Raw genomic sequence first — 25,238 nt, forward strand, 5'->3', positions numbered from 1 at the left:
TCCCGTGGGCAGCAAGGATCCCGGCCCCGCACAGGTGCCCTGGTCCATGGCTCTGGGCCTGGCTAGAAGTGCACAGGGTATGAGTAGAATGAAGCCGGCTTGCAAGGCTGAGGTTTGGTTTCCTGGGCAGCAGTGTTCCTTCTCTGGAATCCAGTAGCTCCCCAGAAAAGATCTCCACAAACCCCTTCCTGTGCCCAGGGCCAAGATGTGACATGGCCGGCAGGGGAGGTTGACCTTCATGGGTATAAATGCATTTGTGCCCATCAGCAAACACGCATGGCGTCAGGCACTGCCCAGGCACTGAGGATCCCATGGTTCTCAAGGAGTCGGGTCCCTGCCTTCATCAAACTTGTCCCCTAATGGGGACAACGATCGCTCAGTTACTCAAGTAGTATAGGAGACCTGTCATGAGCCATGCACCATTTCAGTTACTGGGGACAGATGGTGAGCAGGGCATAGGAGCCCTGTCAGGGTGGGCCTCTCATTCTTCACAGGAAGACAAGACTGTCTACAAATTTATTTTTATTTTTTGAGACGGAGTCTTGCTCTGTCGCCCAGGCTGGAGTGCAGTGGTGCAATCTCAGCTCAGTGCAACCTCTGCCTCGCGGGTTCAAGCGATTCTGGTGCCTCGGCCTCCCGAGTAGCCGGGGATTCAGACGCGCACCACCATGCCCGGCTCATTTTTTTTGTATTTTTAGTAGAGACGAGGGTTTCACATATTTCCCAGGCTGGTCTTGAACTCCTGACTTGAAGTGATCTGCCTGCCGCAGACTACCAAAGTGCTGGGATTACAGGTGTAAGCCATGGCACCTGGACGTTCGTCTTTTTTTTGGAGGGAGGGTCTCCATTGCCCAGGCTGGAGTACAGTGGCGCGATAGCTCACTGCAACCTCTGCCTCCCGAGTTCAAGCGATTCTCTTGCCTCAGCCTCCCGAGTAACTGGGATTATAGGTGCCCACCACCCATGCCCAGCTAATTTTTGTATTTTTAGTAGAGATGGGGTTTTCGCCATGTTGGCCAGGCTGGTCTTGAACTCCTGGTCTCAGGTGATCCACCCACTTTGGCCTCCCAAGTCTTTTTTTTTTTTTTTTTTGAGATGGTGTTTTGCTCTTGTTGCCCAGGCTGGAGTGGCGCGATCTTGGCTCACTGCAACCTCTGCCTGCCGGGTTCAAGCGATTCTCCTGCTTCAGCCTCCTGAGTAGCTGGGATTACAGGTGTCCACCACCATGCTCGGCTAATTTTGTATTTTTAGTAGAGATAAGGTTTCTCCTTGTTGGTCAGGCTGGTCTCAAACTCCTGACCTCAGGTGATCCGCCTGCCTCAGCCTCCCAAAGTTCTGGGATTACAGGCGTGGGCCACTGCATGCAGCCTCCAAGTCATTTTTTTAAGTGAGAAGAATGTTAGCTTCGCGTTCCTGGGCATGTGTGTGCACCTTCCCTCTCTTGTCTCATTTCATCCTGAAGACCAGAGAGAGGAGGGGCCGTGGCTACGAGGGGTCATCCATTGTCTTCTTTCAGCTCCTGCCTTTCTTGTCTCAACTGCACTCTCTGCTACTTCGACCGGACACCCTCTTCTGTGGCTGGCACCTGATTCTTCAGATGTCACCTCTGAAATAGCCACCCGCCCACTGGCCCCTCATGCCCCAATGTTTTCTTCATATCCCTGAGCAAGGGGTGTGGGGATTTACACCTTCTCCTGTGCGTCCCAATTGAATGTGAGCTGGGTGAGGGAGGGGCTGTCTCTGTTTCCTGCTGTGTCCCCAGGGCTTGGACACAATGAAGGTCCCACTGCACCTCCCATCCAGCCTCTGCGGCAACCTCCCTTAGAAGCAAAGACATCCAGGGAAGAAGTGGCTTGCTTACTCGAGGATAGAGAAATGGTTGCTTTTAGTTTTACCATTCATCTGACCAGATAAAACAGCCACATGACTCAAATCTGAAGATACGAAAGGGCCCAGAGTATAAAGCCTCTCCCTCCCTGCCACCTGGTCCCCTCCAATCCCCATTCCCACAGAGTCCTCAGGGACAGTCTGCATTTACAAACAAATGCAGAGACATTTTTCTCTACTCCTTTCTTTTTTCTTTTTGAGACAGAGTCTCGTTCTGTCGTCCAAGCTGGAGTGCAGTAGTGCCATATCAGCTCACTGCAGCCTCTACCTCCTGGATTCAAGCGATTTTTGCGTTTCAGCCTACCGAGTAGCTGGGATTAAAGGCACCTGCCACCATGCCCAACTGAGTTTTGTATTTGTAGTAGAGACAGGGTTTCACCATGTTGGCCAGGCTGGTCTGTAACTCCTGACCTCAGGTGATCTGCCCGCCTTGGCCTCCTAAAGTGCTGGGATTACAGCCCCCTTTTTCTACATAAATGGTAGCATTTTATACACACTCTTCTGCCCTGTCCCCTTGCCCCGTTTTTTTTTTTTTTTTTTTTTTTTTTTTTTTTTTATCTTAATCTGAAGCCTTGAGTATTGATCTATATCGGTGCAGTTCAACAGCACCTCCATCCATTTTTAGAGGGTGTGATGTCTGCTATGTGAACAGGGGATAGTGCATGTGGCCAGCCCCCAGCTGGTGGACGTTCAGATTGTCCCCAAACTCTGGCCACGGCAAATGGCCCTGCAGTGAGCACCATTACAAAATGACTCCCCAGGCTCCTCTTAGCTGCCCACTGGGGTGGTTATTCCACTCTTTGTGCAGCTTGGAAAACTGAGACTCAAGGGTTACATGAATTTGGAGGAGTCAGGTTTTTAGTTGCAAATAACAGAATCCACTCCACCTCATTAGAACACTCTCTAATCTGCTTACTTCTCAGGCCACACCAGCGGGTCAGTGAGAGGCCAGGTAGGAGGGGAAGGGCTTGAAGGTTCCACTCTGGGTTGAGTGTTTTCAGAATGAGGAGAAGAAGAGGGAGACACAATGGGGCCTGGTGAACCTGGCAGAAGCTGCCAGGTCCTTACTGGTTTCCTTTGGCAATGACTGAGACAGGAACTGGCTCAGACCTTTTCATGCAGTCCAGCACGCTTGCCATCTGGTGGCCATAGGCAAAACTGCAGCCTGTGGAGAGATCAGGCCCACTGGGGACAGTGAGCACGTGGGCCAAAACCCTGCATTCCGGAGACAGTTGTGCACTGAGCTCTCTGTATGAGTCACGTCCTCAGTAGTGACACAGTGGTGGACAAAACAGGTTCGGTCTCTGTCCCTATTGATCTGACACTCTCACTGGGAAGCAGTTTGATACCTGTATGCATGTAATATAATCCCGGGGGGCAAGATGCACTGAAGGTAAATAAAGAGAGGGAGGCGGGTAGGGAGATGATGTGACTGGGAGCCCTCTCTGAAGGGCTGACCATTGAGTAGAACCTGAAGGGGGTTTCTTTCCGAGGGGACTGAGCCCAATTATTTTATTTATTTATTTTTTGAGACAAGGTCTCGTTCTGTCACCCAGGCTGGAGTGCTGTGGCGACATCTCTGCTCACAGCAACCTCCGCCTCCCAGGCTCACGCCGTCCTCCCGCCTCAGCCTCCCAAGTAGCTGGGACTACAGGCTCACGCCGTCCTCCCGCCTCAGCCTCCCAAGTAGCTGGGACTACAGGCACATGCCATCCTCCTGCCTCAGCCTCCCAAGAAGCTGAGACTACAGGCACATGCCATCCTCCTGCCTCAGCCTCCCGAGTAGCTGGGACTACAGGCACACACCACCATGCCCAACTAATTTTTTAATTTTTTTGTAGAGACAGAGTTTCACCACGTTGCCCAGGCTGGTCTTGAACTTGTGAGCTCAAGTGATTCACCCACCTCGGCCTCCTAAAGTGCTGAGATTGTAAGTGTGAGCCAGTGTGCCTGGCTGTCTATTTTATTATTTTGAGTCTCACTCTGTTGCCCAGGCTGGAGTACAATGGCACGATCTCGGCTAACTGCAGCCTCCGCCTCCCAGGTTCAGGCGATTTCTGGCTAATTTTTGTATTTTTTGTAGAGACGGGGTTTCACCATGTTGGCCTGGCTGGTCTCGAACTCCTGACCTCAATGATCCACCCGCCTTGGCCTCCCAAAGTGTATTACAGGCATGAGCCACCACGCCTGGCTGACCGTCCATTTTAAACTATGTAATCCAGTGGCATTAATCAGAGTTGAGTTTTCCAAAGGTCAGCATTTAGTTGCCACGTTCATATCAGGGTACGTCAGGACCCCATCTGTACTCTTATTTTCTTTAGTCTAGAGAAGCAAAGATCACCTATATTCCTCCAAGTGTCGCTGATGTGGGCATGTGCCATGTGGGGCTCTGTGCTGAGACTTTCCATGCTGTAATCCTTTGGTTTTTGTAATAACTTCCTACATGGAGCAGGCCCTTGTAACAGGCCCATTCTCCCATTGAGGCAACTGAGGTTCAGAGAGAAAGAAGCAACTTGCTCAAGGTCACACAAAAGGTCACTGCAGAGCCGGGACTCAAACCAGTCTGCTTACTTCCCAAGCCAGTTCAGTGAGTGATCAGACAACACTGCCGTAGTCACAACTAGCCCCGTGTGTGTGACACTGTGGTGAGTTCACAGAATGACTCCCCAGGCCCCTCTTAGCTGCCCACTGGGGTGGTTATTCCACTCTTTGTGCAGCTTGGGAAACTGAGACTTGGGGGCTACATGAATTAGGAGGGGTCAGGTTTTTAGTTGCAAATAACAGAATCCACTTCAGCTAATTTGAGCAGAAAAGGCATTTGTTAAAGCATATTGAGTGGCTCACAAATCCCTGGGAGGGCCGGAGAGATGGATTAGGAGATTGCACAGCCACAAACAATGTCCAGATTACATTGCAGGACCTTTGTGTTAAGACTTCCCACATTGGCTAGGCATGGTGGCTATCACCTGTAATCCCAGCACTTTGGGAAGCTGAGGCGGGCAGATCACCTGAAGTCAGGAGTTTGAGACCAGCCTGGCCAACATGGTGAAACCCTGTTTCTATTACAAATACAAAAATTAGCGGGGGCAGGGTGGTGCGCGCCTGTAGTCGCAGCTACTCAGGAGGCTGAGGCAAGAGAATCACTTGAACCTAGGAGGTGGAGGCTTCAGTGAGCTTTGGTTGCACGACTGCATTCCAGCCTGGGCAACAGAGCGAGACTCCATCTGGAAAAAAAAAAAAATAAAGACTTCCCACATCACTGCCCCACTGGGCTCAAACACTGTGACTTTCTCTAGTGACACTGGGCATGACCCTTCTGCCTCCTTGCCATATTGGATTCCATGCATCAGAATCCACTTCCATTGCTTTCACATGTGGATGTATCTGGATTGGCGGAGCCCAGGTCCCATGTAGGTGCATCTGATTGACTGAGCCTAAGCGCTTTTTAGGTGTTTTATTAGTCCATTTTCACACTGCTATAAAGACCTACCTGAGACTGGGTAATTTATGAAGAAAAGAGGTTTAATTGAGTCACACTTCTGCAGGGCTGGGGAAGCCTCAGGAAACTTACAATCATCGCAGAAGGCAAAGGGAAAGGAAGGCACATCTGACACGGCGGCAGGAGAGATAGTTCAAAGGGGGAAGTGCCTTACTTTTAAACATCAGATCTTGTGAAAACTCACTATCACGAGAACAGCAAGGGGGAGATCCGCCCTCACAGTTCAATCACCTCCCATCAGGCACCTCCTCTGACATATGGGGCTTACAATTCGAGATGAGATTTGGGTGTGGACACAGAGCCAACCCATATCAGGGGAATTTGATTGCTGAGCCTGGGTGCCACCTGGGTGTATGTGATTGGCTGAGCCTAGGCCACATGGCTAAACTTCTAACTGCAAGGGAGGCAGGGAAAGTGAGATTCAAGCCTCTTCTGGTGCAGACTCATACAGTGGGAAAGTATTCAAACAAAAGGTCTTGTGTGGACAAAACAATGACAGTACCCACTGCAGAACTGTCCAAGGTCTCTGTCAGCCAGGTCAGTGGTAGAGAGCAGAATTCACCCAACCAGTTTAAGCACAAGGCATTAGTAAGTGCACCGGTCAGTTCCGTGCCAACCTGGCTAGGCTGGAACCACATTTCCCAGAATCCTGGCTCTCGAGTGGTTCCCAGTTAGAGCTGACCAAAAGAAGAGCTGTGTGAGATTTCCAAGGCTGTAAGGAAGCCGCAGCCTCTGCTGTTGCAAGGTCGCTGTGGTTAGATGTGGGACAGATAACTGAAGTGGCGCCAACAGGCTCCAGCTTGTCCTTGCTCTCCGCCACTCCGCATCCAGGTCAATTTCCTGACTCCTGCATGTCAGCACCTGGCCCGTCATCAGCTGCTGGGCTGCAGAGGTCACAGATTCCCATTGAGTCCTCTGAACTTGCCCTACAGCTTCTCACATCGCCTTCTTGGTGACTCCAGATCCCTCCTCAGACCCCCACTTCCCAGCTCCTCCCACAATTGTGTATGTCCGGTCTAATACCCATCATCTGTGCATGACTTATCCCAGACTCATGGGCTTGATCTCACTGATGCATTAACAGTATTTACAGGCCAGGCACGGTGGCTCATGCCTGTCATCCCAGCATGTTGGGAGGCCAAGGCAGGCAGATCACTTGAGGTCAGGAGTTCAAGACCAACCTGGCCAGCATGGTGAAACTCCATCTCTACTATAATACAAAAATTAGCCGGGCGTGGTGGCACGCACCTGTAATGTAATCCCAGCTACTCGGGAGGCTGAGGCAGGAGAATCACTTGAACCCGGGGGGCGGAGGTTGCAGTGAACCGAGATCGTGCCATGGCACTCCAGCCTGGGCGACAGAGCGAGAGTCTATCTCAAAACAAAACAAACAAAACAAAACAAAACAAAAAAACAAAAACAAACAAAAAAACCCCCGAAACAGTATTTACGGGCTCACATGGAGAGCTGTAGAAACCCATCAGGTCTGAGCTTCCAGGAAACCACTGAAGCCACCGCACAGGACTGGGCTGCAAAGAAACAGATGCACTGAGGCCAGAACCACGCTGGCCCTGGGCTGGTCCACACCGACACGTGGGATAGTCCACGTGCAGTCACCTTTCTTCCCACTTAATCAGTACCAAATACAGCTGATGGGTGGAACCTTGAACATATCAGACCCTGGCTGAAGAGAGCCTGAGGAATAAGTTTTTAGTTTTTTCTTTTTCTCTTTTTTTTTTTTTTTTTGAGACAGAGTCTCATTCTGTCACCCAGGCTGGAGTGCAGTGGCGTGATCTCGGCTCACTGCAACCTCCACCTCCTGGGTTCAAGCGATTCTCGGGCCTCAGCCTCCTGAGTAGTTGGGATTATAAGCATGTGCCATCATGCTCGTTTAATTTTGGTAATTTTAGTAAAGACAGGGTTTCACCATGTAGGCCAGGCTGGTCTAGAACTCCTGGCCTAAAGTGATCCTCCCATCTTGGCCTCCTAAAGTAATGTGGTTATAGGTGTGAGCCACTGGATGCAGCCGTTTTTTAATTTAGTTCAGAAAACTACCCCAGAAGGATGGTCAGGTGGGTTCTTGTACATGTGACCAGGGATGAAACCCGTGGCTTTGCCACCTGGTCTAGGGCTCTCATCTGCCCAGGGCACTCTTTTCAGATTGTGGTGTTAATCGAAAACTCGCCTCCCTGGTCCCGCAGATAGCCTAAGCCTGGGCCAGCTGGGTCCTACAAGCTTTGTTAAGACAGCTGAGTATTGACCTGGTTCACCTTGATGAGATGAAGAAGGAAACTTCATTTACATACACAGCATCGCCTGTGCTCCAGGCAATTTATGCACATTGCATCCTAATGACCTGCATTTTGCAGCAAAGGACATCAGGTACAGAGGGATTGAGGCTACACAGCTTGTGGGTAGCGGAAGCTGGACTTGAACCCAGTCTAATGACACAAAAAATGCCTGCTCTTAACCATGACTACATCTTTGTCATCGTTGGAGAAACTTTTGTATAAAAGCCACAAGTTAATTATTAACTAGGGACTTATTCTTCACCGGGCTGTGTTTCAGGTGCTGGGGACACAGCTGTGGACAAAAGAGACAAGATGTGGACATAGGGGAGTGAGTTCAGGTGGGGATTTCTCCTGGGACCCAGGCAGGGATATAAGCTAGGGAAACAGGCTGGTGTAATACTCACATAAACATGCTTTCTTTGTATAGTAAACATGTTAGAGGCCAGGTGCGGTGGCTCACGCCTATAATCCTAGCACTTTAGGAGGCCGAGGCGGGTGGATCACCTGAGGTCAGAAGTTCGAGACCAGCCTGGCCAACACGGTGAAACCCCGTCTCTACTAAAAATACAAAAATTAGCCGGGCGTGGTGGCGAGTGCCTGTAATTCCAGCTACTTGGGAGGCTGAGGCAGGAAATTGTTTGAGCCTGGGAGGCGGAGGTTGCGGTGAGCTGAGATCACGCCACTTCACTGCAGCCTGGGAGAAAGAGCAAAACTCTGTCTCAAAAAACCAAAAAAAACCAAACAACAACAACAACAAAACACGTGTTTGAATAATCTGTGCATTTATTTTTATCTCTCTCTCTCTTTTTTTTTTTTGAGACAGGGTCTCCCTCTGTTGCCCAGGTGGGAGTGCAGTGACACAATCAGAGCTCACTACAACCTCGACCTCCTGGGCTCAAGCCATCCTCCTGCCTCTGCCTCCCGAGTAGCTGGGACCACAAGTGCGTGCCACTACGCCCAGTTACTTCTTGATTTTTGTAGAGATGGGGTCTTACTATATTGCCCAGCCTGGTCTCAAACTCCTGGGTTCAAATGATCCTCCCACCTCAGTCTCCCAAACCACTGTGATTGCAGGTGTGAGCCACCGTGTTCCACTATTGCTTTTCTTAAAATATGCAAGCCCCTTGATTTAGTTTTTATTTTCCACTTTTGATAGAAAAAATATTTCTCCACTATGAGAATAACAGCGGGCAGCTGTGTGGATCAATGGCGACCGATGCTCGACTTCGGGATGTCAGGGAGGAAACACAGCATGGTGACTGGGCGCAGTGCCTCACGCCTGTAATCCCGGCAATTTGGGAGGCTGAGGCGTGTGGATCAACTGAGGTTAGGAGTTCGAGAGCAGCTTGACCAACATGGCGAAACTCCGTCTCTACTAAAAATACAAAAAATTAGGCGTGGTGGCGCATGTCTGTAATCCCAGCTCCTCGGGAGGCTGAGACAGGAGAATGGCTTGAACCCGGGAGTTGGAGGTTGCAGTGAGCCAAGCTTGTGCCACTGCACTCCAGCCTCAGCAACAGAGTGAGACTCTGTCTCAACAAAGGAAAAAAGAAAACACAGCATGGTGAGGACTGTGGCGAACGGGTCAACCTGGAGAGCCCCCGAGTCAGCTCGCAGGGGCAGCCATGGGATGGCTTTAGCTGCTTATGTGCAAATGCAGGCCAGGGATCCACTTGGATTTTAGAGAAGTTGAAAATTTACATTTCGAGTGAAATCACCCAAGTTTTATAGAATCAGGTCAAAGTTTGAAAAAAAATCATGTGAAGAGTAATAAAATGTATCTGTGGACCAGAGCTTGCAACCTGAGTCAGAGAGTGCAGGATCGGAGTTTCAGCTCTGCCCACCTCCAGCTGTGAACCACGGGCAAGCCACGACACCTCCTCAGTCTCAGTTTCACCCTCTGTTAAATGGGGCTTATGAAAACAATCATGTGGATGAGCTTATTTGCCAATTCTTGTTCTAAACCGGTGTTTTCCAATCCATGGGTTGTGAAATTGATTTTACAGATTGGAACCTGCATCACTGAAAAACAGAGCAGGATGGAAAAATTACAGGATGTGTCATAGTCGTTTGGGAAGCATTGCTTTGTGGAACTTAGTTATGCACACATACATGATATACATACACTCCTATTTATACACACATGTATGCATGTGCTGTACCGGGTCTTGATGTAATATGTACTACGCATTTCTTATTACCCCACAAGGGGGCCAGTAGACTTCAGGGGCTGAGACCTACCACAGAGGTGGGTAGGTCTCTGTGGGCCCAGATTCCCACGGAGTGGGGTAGGGGATCAAGGGCAAAGAGGCTCCCCCATCACCTAGAGCTGGAGTTTACCAAACACTAAATACTTGGCTGGGTGCTGTGACTCATGCCTGTAACCCCAGAATTTTGGGAGGCTGAGGTGGGAGGATCACTTGAGGCCAGGAGTTCAAGACCAGTCTGGCCAACATGGCGAAACCCCATCTTTACTAAAAATACAAATATTAGCCAGGTGTGGTGGCACGCACCTGTAGTCCCAGCTACTCAGGAGGCTGAGACACAAGAATCGCTTGAATCCGGGAGGCGGAGACTACAGTGAGACGAGATCATGTTACTGCGCTCCAGCCTGGGCAACAGAGCAGCGAGACTCTGTCTCAAACCAAAACCAAAACCAAAACCAAAACCCCAAACAAATACCAAATACTTAATGGTTGAGTTTTTTTTCGTTTTTGAGATTTTTTTTTTTCTTTTGAGATGGAGTCTCACTCTGTCACCCAGGCTGCAGTGTAGTGGCGTGATCTCGGCTCACTGTAATCTCTGCCTCTTGGGTTCAGGTGATTCTTGTGCCTCAGCCTCCTGAGTAGCTGGGATTACAGGCGCACACCACCATGACCAGCTAATTTTTTTGTATTTTTAGTAGAGACGGGGTTTCACCATGTTGGCCAGGCTGGTCTTGAACTCATGACCTCAAGTGATCCACCTGGCTCGGCCTTTTTTTGAGATTTTTGATACATGATCTTGCTTTTCTCTGTCACCCAGGCTGGAGTGCAGTGGTGTGATCATGACTGCAGCCTCAAACTTTTGGGGCTCAAGCGATCCTCCCGCCTCGGCCTCCCAAAATGCTGGGAATTATAGACCTAAGCCACTGCACACGGCCAAATGGTCGAATTTTAAAATCAGCATTTGGCCAGAGCCGGATTATCATCATTCTCAAATGAACTTCTGGATATAAAAATAAATTCAGCTGGGCTCAGTGACTCACACCTGTAATCCCAGCACTCTGGGAGGCTGAGGTGGGTGGATTGCTTGAGCCCAGGAGTTTGAGACCAGCCTGGTCAACATGGCAAAATCTCCACAAAAAATACAAAAAATTAGCCAGGTGTGGTGGTGCACGGCTGTAGTCCCAGCTACTCAGGAGGCTGAGGTAGGAGGATCACTTGAGTCTGGGAGGTCGAGGCTGCTGTGATCGCACCACTTGATTCCAGCCTGGGCAACAAATTGGGACCCTATCTCAAACCAAACAACCAACAAACCTACCAACCTAACATTTGTCCTGGACAATTTAAACCATTATTACAATTATATTATTAAACACTGGCGCGGTCCATGTCTAAAGCTGGGCAGAGTGCAGAAATAGCGTTTCCCAGCCTTGTAGGTGGCTGGGCCACTCTCGAGGCCACTACAGTGTCCATCTACCTCCTGCATAGACTGTGGTCACTGTAGAAGGTCACCTTACCATGACCTCCTGGGTCTAACATATCGTCGACGGTGCTGCAGTATCATCAGAGCAATCCCCGTAGCCCGGCGCAGCCCAAAGCAGACGCCTTCGGAATCCTTTCTCGGAAGGCTTGCGTTATTCCTCCTTCCTGGTCCCACTTCAGGTGGCACCTGCGGGCTGCTGGGCCAGCTGTGGAGCCGCACTGCCCTCTGGTGGTTGAAGATGAGCACAGCTTCTCGGGCGCCGAGCTTGCATCATGGGGCTCAAAATATTAGGGAAAAATGGTTCAGCGTTTTTTTAACGCGAATTCTCCTCTTCCCAGAATGCAACAACAGGAGTACATCACAAAAACATTCTGAGTCAAAGAAGCCAGGCACCAAAGATTACGCTCTGAGTCCATTTATATGAAGTTCTAGATCAGGCCAAACTATATTAGCGACAGGAACCAGAACAGTCATGGAATGCGGACATAGACTGGGCAGGGGTGCGAGGGAGCCAGCCTTTCGCCTGGAAACATTTTCCATCTTGATCTGGGTGCTGTAATTATCCCAGCATAATCATATGTAAAAATGCTTGAGATTTGTGCAATAAACTTTATATTAATTGTAAAATTAAAAAAAAACCAAACCATTTAAAATGTATGAAGGAATCCCTTGCCCAGACGTTTCATCCTGCCCCTTCTAATCATTCTTTCCACAGCAGCCAGGGTGGTTTTGAGACTATCAATCACATCACAGCACCCTCCTGTTTAAAACCTGATTGGTTTCAAGCACCCTGCTTAAAACCTTCAGATGTCTTTTCACTGGAGTTAGAATACAGTTTAAAATCCAAAATGAATAGGGTCCCACCAGATCTGGCTCGGCCTTGCCCCTGCGCCCTATCATGCTCGCCCCCTCTGACCTTGGCCTTGGCATCCAGCCACACCGGCTTCCTTTCTTTCCTTTGTCCTGCCTGGAACAGTGGATTTCCTGCACCTCTCCCTGGAATGCTGTCCCTGGCCTTTCTTGTCGTATTGGTCTGAGCTCAAATGTCATCTCCTTAGAGGTGACCAGCGAGTCCACAGCAACCCCCATGCTGTTCCGGGGAGTCTATGCTGCATTCGCCCAATCTTTGCTTCCGGACTCCAGCACTGTCTGGAGTGACTCTGCACTGGGGAAGAAAGCAGCCTCCGTCTTTGAGCTAACAGTATCATGCTGTGTGCCCTAAAAGTTAAAATCTCAGCTAGAAAAAAGATCCTCAATATTTTACCTCCTGGACAAGCACCGAGACCCCATATGACCCCTGAGTGTTCCCTGGAGAGATGCCGCCGTCTCTGTCAAGAAGTTGTTCTTGGAACCTCTTTCAACGGGTCTTTTTGAAGTTGGCTAACTTAGGCCTCCAAGACCCACCTCCCCCTCCCTGTGGAGGCTCCCATGACCCCTCCTCTCCTGCTGACTTCAAGGCAGATCTTGGAAGGGGACACAGATGGTGGCTCAAGCCTGAACGAAGCTGTGCCTGGGGTGTGTGTGCTGGTTCCCTGTTCCTGGCTGGCGAAAACCTTTCTTCTTGTGGGACCGACTGACTCCCGGCAAAGGCTGCCTCCCAGTGTCAATGGGGCTGCTTTCTGTCCAGTTCCCTGCGCTCTGTGACGGTTTGGGCCTCATCTGCTCATTGTCACCTCTGCATCCAGAAGCTGAAACGAGCACCTGGTAAATAATAGACCTGTGCGTAACACGGATCTATTTCCAAAACACATCGCTAAGTGAAAAAAAGCCAATGGCACATGCCACCCTTTGTGTAACAATGAAGAAGACATAAGAAATACATGATCATATTTGCATAAACTTTAAAAGGATATAAAATAAATTAAGGGGCCGGGGGCGGTGGCTCACACCTGTAATCCCAGCACTTTGGGAGGCTGAGGCGGGTGGATCACCTGAGATCAGGAGTTCGAGACTACCCTGGCCAACATGGTGAAACCCCATCTCTACTAAAAATATGAAAATTAGCCGGGTGTGGGGGCTCACACCTGTACTCCCGGTTACTTGGGAGGCTGAGGCATGAGAATCACTTGAACCTGGGAGGCAGAGGTTGTAGTGGGATGAGATCATGCCACTGCACTCCAGACTCGGCAACAGAGTGAGACTTGGTCTCAAAAGAACTTAAGGAATACAGCGGCTTACAGGAGGCTGATGAAATCAGACAGATGAGTGACAGATGGGAGAGTGCCTTCATCACACTGAAAATTGCGAATGGGTGAGCTGTAGGAGCATGGATGAGTGGATGTATTCCAGCCACTTTGAAACTTGTTAACAGGATTTTCCCAGGGGTCCCTGGCTCTCAGACCACTGAGACCACCTTGTGCTGGGCAATGGGGGCTGAGAAGGGGGCCTTTCTTGCTACATCCCACATGGCCACAGCCTTTACCCACTGCTGTGGGGCACACAGAGAAAGGGCTAGTGATGCCATCTGGGGGCAACCAAGGCTGGAAACAAGCTCCATAGGGCCACAGGTTATTGACAGAAAAGCCTCCGAAGCTGACATCTGACCTTTAAGATGCTCCTATAGGGCCAGGCGAGATGGCACATGCCTGTAATCCCAGCACTTTGGGTGGCTGAGGCGGGAAGATCGCTTGAGGCCAGGAGTTTGAGACCAGCCTGGGCAACATAGTGAGACCCTGTTTCTACAAAAATAAAAACTTAAAAAAATTTTAAAATAAGGTGCTCTTATAGGTAATCCATTCACTGTTTTCAATACATGAGCTTCACCAGTACCATGAGTCATGAAACTCTCAGATTTTTGTTCAACTAATGTGGACAATGAATGTATTTGCATTTCTCTTGTTATGAGGTTGAACTTTTTTCTTTTCTTTTTTGAGTCAGAGTCTCTCTCTATCACCCAGGCTGGTGTGCAGTGGCATGATCACGGTTCACTGCAGCCTTGACCTCCTGGGCTCAAGCAATTCTCCCACCTCAGCCTCCCTGGTAGCTTGGGCTATAGGTGCATGCCATCACACCTGGCTAATTTTTAAAATTATTTGTGGAGACAGGGTCTCACTACGTTGCCCAGGCTGATCTTGAACTCCTGAACTCAAGTGATCCTTCTGCCTCAGGCTCCCAATGTGTTGGGATTATAGGTATAAGCCACTGCACTGGAGTTTTTTTTTTTTTTTTTTTTTGAGACAGGGTCTCACTCTGTCATTCAGGCTGGAGTGCAGTGGCATAATCATAAATCACTGCAGCCTGAACTCCTGGGCTTAAGTGAGCCTCCTGCCTCAGCCTCCCGAGTAGCGTGTACTGCAGGCGTGCACCACCAGGCCTGGCTAATTTTTTTATTTTTGTTTTTTGTAGAGATGGGGGTCTCACTATGTTGCAGGCTGGTATGGAACTCCTGGCCTCAAGCCATCCTCCCGCCTTGGCCCCCCAAAGGTCTGGGATTATAGGTGTGAGCCATCATGTCTGGCCTGAGCATTTTTATAAGCTTTAAAACCAAATTAGCTGGGTGTGGTGGCTCATGTCTGTAATCCCAGCTACTCGGGAAGCTAAGATGGGGAGACTGCTTAAGCTGAGGAGTTTGAGGTTACGGTGAGCTGTGATTCTGTCACTGCATTCCAGCCTGGGTAACAGAGTGAGATCCTGTCTAAAAAAACAATCAAAACCAGAAAATGCACACACACAACATCCCCCACCCTCACCAAACCAAACAAAACCAAAAAACCAAACACCAAAACCACCACCACCAAAAAACAAGAACCAGTTGCATTTTAAAAAATATAAAATGTTGGCCAGGTGCTATGGCTCATGCCTGTAATCCTAGCACTTTGAAAGGCTGAGGCGGGCAGATCACCTGAGGTTGGAAGTTCGAGACCAGCCTGGCTAACACGGTGAAACTCTGTCTCTACTAAAAATACAAAATTAGCTGGGCATAGTGGCATGTGCCTGTAATCCTAGCTACTCGGGAGGTTGAGGCAGGAGAATCACTTGAACCCGGGAGGTGAAGACTGTAGTGAGCCAAGATCATGCCATTGCACTCCAGACTGGGTGACAGAGCAAGACTCTGTCTCAAAAAAAAAAAAAAAAAAAGTCTGTTCATAGCCTTTGATCATTTTAAATTTGGTTGTTGACCTGCTATTGATTTCTAAGAGCTCTTTATGTATGAGGGAGATTAGGGGACTAACTCTTGCTCTTATCTGTGATCTGAATTTCAATGTTCCTTTGTCTCTGCTTATATTTTTTTTTCAGGTGGTCAAATAGATCAATTTTTTTTTGGAAAGACTCAAATCTTATTCAGATTTAGTCTGTAGTGCCTGGGACACTGCCTAATGCATTTTGGATGCTCAATAAATATCTGATGAAGAAATGCCCTGCTCCAATTGTTGGCAATATGAATGACTGATTTCCTCAGTAGAAATCGGAGCCCATGTGATATGAAAAAACGAGTAATGCTGGCCAGGCACGGTGGCTCACGCCTGTAATCCCAGCACTTTGGGAGGCCAAGGAGGGTGCATCACAAGGTCAGGAGACCATCCTGGCTAACATAGTGAAACCCCGTCTCTACTAAAAAATACAAAAAATTAGCTGGGTGTGGTGGCGTGCACCTGTAGTTCCAGCTACTCAGGAGGCTGAGGCAGAAGAATGGCATGAACCCAGGAGGGAGAGCTTGCAGTGAGCCGAGATCGCACCACTGCACTCCAGCCTGGGCCACAGAGCAAGACTCTGTCCCCCCCCCCAAAAAAAAGAAAAAAAAATCCACTAGTAATGCTATTTATTATGTGCTATATAAGTTGGAGTGCTTTTGGCTGCAAGTAACTCAGGAAGAAACAACTCAAAATATTTAAACAATAAGGACATTTATTAACTCACATAATACATTTAACCTGATTATCTGTCCTAGGCAGTTATCTTTTTTTTTTTTTTGAGACGGAGTCTCGCTCTGTCGCCCAGGCTGGAGTGCAGTGGCCGGATCTCAGCTCACTGCAAGCTCCGCCTCCTGGGTTCACGCCATTCTCCTGCCTCAGCCTCCCGAGTAGCTGGGACTACAGGCACCCACCACATTGCCTGGCTAGTTTTTTGTATTTTTTAGTAGAGATGGGGTTTCACCGTGTTAGCCAGGATTGTCTTGATCTCCTGACCTCGTGATCCACCCATCTCGGCCTCCCAAAGTGTTGGGATTACAGGCTTGAGCCACCGTGCCCGGCCCTAGGCAGTTATCTTTTAAAAATTAAGCAATGCTTTCCTCATGAAAATCTTTGTTGGATTATGCCCTCCACAGCTTCTACTCTAAGAATGTGGATGTTGCCTACAAACGAAGCCAAATAACAGGAAACAGAGTCCAGGGATGCAGAGAAGTAAATTGAATTTTAAAGATGGGTCTTGAGTTCTGCATTTGAAGGGGTCTGAGGTCACACATTCTTGAATCTTTTAGTCAAGTGAGCAGATGAATTCTGTTTTGTTTAAGCCATTTTGATAATGTTTCTGTCATTTGCAATGGAAAAAATCCAGATGGTATCTCTCTGACTTCTAAATCCCTTGGATATGCAAATTCTTTCATCCTTGAGGCCAACCCGGGCACTTCTGTGGGTCTCTATCCTTCTGCTGGGCTGCTCAGGAAGTTCTGGAGTCAAGGTTGGACTTCTGAGAGGCCAAGAGTTTTTGTATGTGAGTCCTGAATAGTCCAGTTACTCTACTTCTAAGAATGTTCTGGAGAGCAGCAACATACTGCTGGGGAAACAGTGAAGTCAAGAAGCTTGGGACCATGAAATCCCAGTCATCCATCTATTCATCTATCCACCTAACCACCCATCTGTCCACCTATCATCCATCCATCCATCCATCCATCCATCCATTCATTCACCTATCCATTCATCCATCCATCCATCCATCCATCCATCCATCCATCCATCCACCCACCATTTATCTACTCATTCACCCATCCATTCAGCCATCCAACATTCATTAAGTGCCATATCTGTGCCAGGCTCTGTGATGGGCAATGAGCATACAGAGATGAGAAAAACACTATCCTTACTCCCCAGAAACTCTGAGTCATCCAGAAGGAATTCAAGTTAAAACTCTTACCTTAAAGACTGTGGACTGTTAGCTTTTGTCAGCACTAGTCTTTGACATTCACTCATCACAACAAAAAAGTAGTTGATCACTTAAGTAGTTTAATTTCAGGATCAAGGGGAAGATCTGTTTCACCCAAAACCTCCTGTGTGCATGGCTGAAATTCTACTTGTGTTTCAAATGAAATCCTACTAAAAGAAAAAAATTTTCTTAATAAGTAATTTACCCTTTGTTGGACCCTAAACAGAATTTCCCCCGACAGCAGGTTTTGATGGTAGCAGGAAGGGAGAGATGGGTAGATCATGATTATAAGTGGATTCCTGTGTGCAAGGGTGCTAAACAATGGGGAGTCAGGGGGATTCAGGAGTATTCACATCACTGACTCCCAGTGGATGGTTGGTGACTGGGTGGCTCTACTCCAGTCTCTTTATCCACTCCAGCTAGAAGTCAGCTTATCCAGTAAAGCTCCACCACTCATTCTAGAAGAAACCTAAGCTGGCAGATAATAGTGAGGTTGACTCAGGTATTTTAGGCAACATTAAAGATTCTTCACCTCCATTCTACTCTCTATCCATGTAACCATCACACTTCATTTCCATTTAACTTTCCATCCACCTGCCTATTAAACTGTCCTCTCATCCACATACCCATTATAATATTACTATCAACCACCAACAACTATCAATCATTCCATCCATCTACCCATCCAAACAACCTACTCATTATCCACTAACACACCTAACCATCTATCCATATTTCCTCAAAACCACCCACCCATTCACTCATCCAAACCACCATCTATTCATTCATCTCACCACACAACTATTTGGTTATTGATCCGGTCATCTATCCAATAATCTATCTGTTCATCCATACATCCATGATTTATCCAACTATCCATCTAGTCATCCCAAGTAGGTATCCATTCATTCATCTATCCATCTTTCAGTCACCCAGTTACCCACCCACCTTCCAATTAATCATCTAATCAATCACGTAACCAACCATTCATCTACCCACGTACTCAACTATTTAACCCTCCATTTTATCCATTTGTCCTAATGGCCATTCACCCATTTTATCATCCATCTGGCTGTGGTTCCATTTATATTTCCATCCTTCATTCTATCTCATCTATAATGGGATTCTACTTTGTGTCAGGCTCTGTGCTTGATTCTGTGGCTACAGAGATGAAACCAACAGTACTACCCCCTGAGAAGCTCAGAGTCTAGTAAGGGAGTCTATCTGACCCTTGGTAATGGATTTTTTTTTTTTTTTTTGAGACGGGGTCTTGCTCTGTCACTCAGGCTGGAGTGCAGCAGTGTGATCATGGCTCACTGCAGCCTCAACCTCCTGGGCTCAAGAGCTCTTCCCACCTCTGCTTCCTGAGTAGTTGGGACTACAGGTGCATGCTATACGTATGCCTGGCTAATTTTTGTATTCTTTGTAAAGATGGGGTTTCACCATCTTGCTCAGGTTGGTCTCAAACTCCCGGGCTCAAGTGACCCACATGTCTTGGCCTCCCAAAGTGTTGGGATTACAGTCATGAGCCACCATGCCTGGCCGATGATAGTTTTCTAACCATCAGAGATTCTAGCTCTGAGACTCCGGTGGTTAAGATCTCCATCTCCAATGACATGGGTCAGCTGACTGATAAGCCAGATTTTACTAACATTAATAAGGAAGGAGCCTATACTCCTGCTTAGCATCCAATTAGATAGACCCAGGTCCTGCATGGTCTACTATGGGTAGTGGCAGTGCTCCAGATATCTTCAGAGCTTCTCCAGATGTCCCTCCTTGCCCCTTACACTGGATCCTTCACTCATATCCCATCCACTGGAAAATGAAGTCCTACCACTGGAATGGGAGTCAGTTGCATTTTCCAGTCCGACCCTCAATTCCCCCAATTCTTTTAATAACAGCTCACTGATTTTCTTTCCCTTGGAGGATCAGCTTCTTCAACTTGCTGTTTGTGACAGAATCCAACCCTAAATCCAGCTCCATGAGCTGCCTAAGCCTCAGATTTGGCCAATGAGTTACAATCCTGAGGCTTTCGCTGCACCACTGTGAAGAAGGTGGTCTCTGTCTGTCTGTGTGGTTCTGCTGAAGGACTCTTAGAGCCATCTTTGCCAGACAGGGAAGAGCCTGCCTGAGAATTAAGGTGACATGAGAGAAATTCATCTGATCACCTGGATCCAGACAGATACCACCTAAAGTTCCTGGAGACACTTGTCCCTTTGTCCTTCTTCCCCTCCTTCCCTCCCTTCTTCCCTCCCTCCCTTTTTTTCTCCCTCTTCTCCATCCTCCCTCCCCCTACTCCACTTTTCTTGGCTTAAGCCAGTGTGAGTTGGATTTTATTCTTTGCAACTGATAAAGTCCTTAAAAAGGCCAACACATTTGGAAGCCTCGAGTGGTAATAAAGTAACCACATCCTACCCCCACTTCAAAATGTAAACGTGGTTTATTTAATGCCTTTTATCCATCACAAAGCACCCATTCCTTCCCAGCATCCCCCTCTTCCTAGAAAACAAGACGCAGCGTAAGGCACGTGCACTGTCCACATGACGTCAAGTAGGGTCTTTAAAAACAAAACTAAGCAATAGTCTTTTCAGCAGCTCAAACTGCCTCCCTCTCTAATGTTCAAAGAATGATTGTCCCCACAAAGCACAACTTGGAGAAGAGAGTGCTTACATTAGAACTGTGAACCACTCCACATGCCAGTTCAAAAAACAAAACCAAACCAATGACTAAGAAACCCAGCCACACAGGTACAAGAGCATAATTCCGGAGTAATGAGACTAGTCCATAAATTAAAAAGAAGACAAGACAAACCCGTCCCCTCCTCATCACCAGGCCTCCCCCAAGTCGTCAATTCCTTGCTTTTGTTCTGTGAGTCTTACAGAAGAGTCTAGACTCCGAGCCAGCCCTTTGCCCCAAAGTCAAATACTCCGAAGCCAAAGTTGGGTACTTTGCTTCTCGGAACCCTCATTTGGACTGATGGACGGCTTCTGAGATGGTCACTGGACACAACGTCTTGGCTGTGGGGCCCCTGCCTGGTGTCCAGCATCTGGGTCTCTGGAGTTCTCGGTGGGGAGGTGGGGAAGGCGAGGGGGTCTGAGGGTGAGATGGTAGGTGGAGATGCTGCTGATCCTGCTATAAATACTCCAGCTCCAGGGCGTGCCTCAGTGCCTCCAGGTCCGCGTGGCAGGATATCCGCCAGAAAGGCATATTGTGCTGAAACACAGAACAGCAGCCACAAGGTTACGCCCCTGCCCCCGTCCCTGGATCCCACGCCCATGGTTAGACGGCATGTGAGAAGTCAACCCAGTTAAGTCTAGCATGTGGGGACTTCCCAAACTATGAGGCACTTGACGTTGCTGGCAGACCCACATCCAGCCAGTACCCACCAGTATGGCCAACCATTTCTATTCACTCAGAGCCTGCTCTGACGGGCTCATCCAGCACTGCCCAGCGTGTTCACTGTTGGACCCTCCTGCCTCTGTTGGTACTATCGTGGTCTTAGGCAGTACACTGACATGGTGTTAAATTGTGCAGTGGGAAAGCGATTCCTTTTTGAAAATCTGTTCTTGCCTGGGCACTGTGGCCCATGCTTGTAATCCCAGCACTTTGGGAGGCTGAGGCGGGAGGATTGCTTGAGGCCAGGAATTGGAGGCTGCAGTGCTCTGAATCCTGTTACTTCAAGAAGAAAGTCACAGCTCGGTGCTGGAACCCCTCCCCAACATTTGTCAGTCTCCACTGTGAACAAACAGAGCTGGTCTTGGAGGGTCTTGAGCAGGCTCCTGTAGCTATAGCCAGGTCAGGATGACACTAATTTGTTGTCTTAACAGCTTTTGTTTTTATCTTTTCCTTTTCTTTGCAGCAGGCGGTACTTGCTTCAAGTTATTGTCAGGATAGGGAGTTTTTTTCTTTTCTTTTTTTCTTTTTGTTGAGACAGGGTATCCCTCTGTTGCCCAGGCTAGAGTGCAGTGACATGATCTCTGCTCACTGCAGCCTCAACCTCCCAGGCTCAAGTGATCCTCCTACCTCAGCCTCCCAGGTAGCTGGGACTACAGATGCATGCCATCACATCTGGCTGATTTTTGTATTTTTTGTAGAGATAGGGTTTCACCATGGTGCCCAGGCTGGTCTCAAACTACTGGGCTCAAGCGATCCACCCACCTCAGCCTCCCAAAGTGTTGGGATTACAGGCATGAGCCATCATGCCCAGCTGAATTTCGTTTCATTAATTTTTTTTTAATTTTAGAGATGGAGTCTTGGTTAGTTGTCCATGCTGCAATGCAGATCATGGCTCACTGCAGCCTTGAGCTCTTGGGCTCAGCTGATCTTCCTGACTCAGCCTCCTGGGTAGCCAGGGACATATCTAGATAAATAGGAAAAAGGAAGGATGCAGGACAAATTGTGTGTGTGTGTGTGTATATATATATGTGCATGTATATGGAGGAAAGAATGCTGGGGTTTCTCAGTAGTTTAAAGGATAAGACTACCTCAGGAAGAATGTAAAGAAATCATTAAGGCAGGTGTAAATAAAATGTCATGGGAGCCAGCCAGAGGAAGCAGTCTCTTTTTTGGTAGAAGTGAATGGGGTGGGGATGTCTCAGGGGAGAAGAGGCGCATGAGACCCAGACCTTGAAGAATGAATGAGGAGGCCAGGCGCGCTGACTCACACCTGTAATCCCAGGACTTTGGGAGGCCAAGGTGGGCGGATCACCTGAAGTCAGGAGTTTGAGACCAGCCTGGCCAACATGGTGAAACCTGTCTCTACTAAAAATACCAAAAATTAGCTGGGTGTGGTGGTGGGCACCTGTAATCCCAGCTACTTGGGAGGCTGGGGCAGGAGAATAGCTTGAACCCAGGAGGCGGAGGTTGCAGTGAGCTGAGATCGCGCCATTGCACTCCATCCTGGGCAACAAGAGTGAAACTTCAACTCAAAAAAATAAAAAATAAAAAAAGAATGAGTGCTTCGTAGTTAGCAGGCCACTGAAGGGAAGGGCATCCCAGGTTGAGCATCCCTGGGCGAGCAAAGGAAGATATATAAAGGTGCAAGGGGCAGACCCCAGTGGGGTGTTCTCACAGGTCACAAACACTTATGAGGCATTCACTGGAGACTCAGATAAACCCACAGATAAGAAACAAGATAAGTTCATCTCCTGGTAAGTGCTAGGAAGGAAACAGAACGAGAGATAGGGTAGGAAGCAGCGATGTCTGTCTACTTTTGAGAGCTGGGTCAGGAAAGGCCTCTCCAGGCAGTGCCATTTAAGCAGGCCCTGGAAAAGATGTGGGGGAACATGGGGGCAGGTAGAAGACACAGCAAGTGCAAAGGCCGCAGGAAGGTTGAGCTTGGAATGTAATGCTCATTGCTGCACTGCATGGCTCTTGGCACATAGTAGGTGCTCAAGAAATATTTGTAGAAGGACTGAAAAGAGGAAGAGAGGGAGGGGGAAAAAAAAAAGGTAAGTTTCTCAAGCAAAGTGCTCTGAATGTATCCTTTTCTCTTTGTTCTGTAGTTTCTAAATAATTCCCAACTCAAGGGAAGCAGAAAACCATCTCCTGTGGGGGCAGCTCTCATCTCTTCAACACCTTCTCACTGCCCTAGCATTCCCACCCTGCCCTCATCCCGGCCAAGCCTTCCTTTCTTTACAAAGATAGATTCTGGTTGTCACCTGGCCAATCCTGCCCTATTTAAAGAATGTAATTTTGGCTGGGTGTGGTGGCTCACACCTGTAATCCCAGTACTTTGGGAGGCTGAGGTGGGCGGAACACCTGAGGTCAGGAGTTCGAGACCAGCCTGGCCAACATGGCAAAACCCCGTCTTCACTAAAATTACAAAAAATTAGCCAGATGTGGTGGCTCATGCCTGTAATCCCAGTTACTTAGGAGGCTGAGGCACGCGAATCGCTTGAACCCGGGAGGCAGAGGTTGCAGTGTGCCGAGATCACGCTACTGCACTCCAGCCTGGGCGACAGAGCGAGACTCTGTCTCAAAAAAAAAAAAAAAAAAAAAGCGTGATTCATTTTTCTGGGAGAGAATGAGCAAAGGTGGAAGAAAGAGAATGTTCCAGCTGCCTTTACCCCAGGCTTAAAGACTCCACATGCCGGTGGATTCATCACTCGTGGAGAGGCGGAGACAAGTGACCCACTAAAATGGAGATATTAACAACACTGTCAGCAGAAACAGGCGAAGCCTCTGGTCCTGCAGCCATATTTCACACCGCTCAGGTATCCGGTGGCCTGGGCTAATGACTTCCACGTGTCAGGCTGAGAGAGTGGCTGGTGGACAGCGTTTCTCACTAACGTTCTAGGGCTTCTGCCTCAGACACTGGGACTTTCACAAGAGCTCTGTGTGTGGCGGGTGTGTACCTAGTCTTCTTTGGCGGACTCTACTCTTGTCTGACTAGCTCAGGGGTGAAAACCAACTGTGTTTGAAACTGTAAGTCCGTCTCCTCCCTGCCAGGCGTTTGGAGCATGACACAGGCAGGTTTGCATGTGCCAGATGTGTGACCTTAGGCAAATTAATTAACCTCTCTGAGTGTCAAACTCTGTCATCTATAAAATGGGGTGTGGCCGGGCACACGCCTATAACCCAGCTTTCTGGGAGGCCGAGGTGGACAGATTGTTTGAGTCCAGGAGTTTGAGGCCAGCCCAGGCAACATGGCAAAACCCCATCTCTACAAAAAAAAAAAAAAAAAAAAAAAAAAAAAAAAAATTAGCCAGGTATGGTGGTGCCTGTCCGTAATCCCAGCTACTTAGAGGCGGAGGTGGGAGGATCGCTTGAGTCCCGTAGGTAGAGGCTGCAGTAAGCTGAGATTGTGCCACTGCACTCCAGCCTAGGTGCCAGAGTGAGACACTATCTCTAAAAAAAAAAAAAAGAAAGAAAAAAAAAAAAAGGGATGCAACGATACCCACTTTGTAGGAGTTTTTGGAGGACTGAACACAATGGTGATGTTAGCAATAAAGTTATGGTGGTGAAGGGCATGGGGTTAGGCCAGCACCTCCAGATGCCAGCCCACAGCCTGGCCACACACCAGTCAGTGTGACTGACCCTGGCAGCTGCCCTCAAGATCCCTCTCCCCTTCTCTCTCAGAAAGAGCTCATTTCTCAGCGGGGCTCATGGCGGCTGACAATAGAGACTGTATCTTCCAGGAAAGGGGAGGAGCTTTCCAGGTGGAGGGAACGGCGCCTGCAAAGCCTTCTAAGCTCCTCTCTCCCCAGGCCCTCTCCCAGGACCCCAGGGCTTCCCTCTTCTTCTGGGTTTCATCTGCTGAGACCCTAAACATTTTTGCATTTCCTTGGGATTTGCTGCCAGGCAGAGATGGGGGAAACCAGGTCCCCCTAATTAAGCTCTCTGACATTAACAATCCACTTCCCAGGACTCCGGGTGGGGGGTGGCAGCCTCTCTGGGGCACTGTTGACAGGTCCAGACCCAGGACTTTGGCAGCTGTTTCTTTTCCAAGAACAGAGATGTGGCCACCAGAACCCCCCGCCCTCTCCTCATGGGCCCAAGATCACAAATGCAGGATTTTCTTTTTCATTAGCTTAATGCTGTCTTTATTAACTGGGAAGGGTTCCTGGAACATATGATCAGTACGTATTAAATAAAACACACACATGTGCACTGGCCCCCCACCAGCCTGCCCCGTCGGAACGTCTCTAGGCTCCCGAACAGTTGTCCCAGAAACAATCCAGGGCTACCAGGGGCGGCAGCCAGAGGCAGAGAGGGGGATTTGTAGAAGGAAATTACTCAGGATGCTTCTGCGATTTGCAAATGGAATGGACCGGCAAGCAAGGAGCCTGGGA

At 48.6% G+C, this 25,238-nt stretch overlaps 1 protein-coding gene across 2 annotated transcripts in view; it reads right to left on the bottom strand.

Moving 5' to 3' along the window:
• Nucleotides 1-19,866: 19,866 nt before the first annotated feature.
• The window catches only part of LOC105496488 (EYA transcriptional coactivator and phosphatase 2), a 201,859-nt gene continuing 196,487 nt past the window's right edge, over nucleotides 19,867-25,238 (bottom strand). For both annotated transcript variants that reach the window (XM_011766964.3, XM_071079176.1), the window contains one exon: nucleotides 19,867-20,658. In XM_011766964.3, the coding sequence (XP_011765266.2) occupies nucleotides 20,578-20,658 (81 nt within the window). In that variant the 3' untranslated portion in view covers nucleotides 19,867-20,577. The remainder of the gene's footprint in view (nucleotides 20,659-25,238) is intronic.

Source organism: Macaca nemestrina, chromosome 15 (assembly GCF_043159975.1).
Source record: "Macaca nemestrina isolate mMacNem1 chromosome 15, mMacNem.hap1, whole genome shotgun sequence".
NCBI classification, from domain to species: domain Eukaryota; kingdom Metazoa; phylum Chordata; class Mammalia; order Primates; family Cercopithecidae; genus Macaca; species Macaca nemestrina.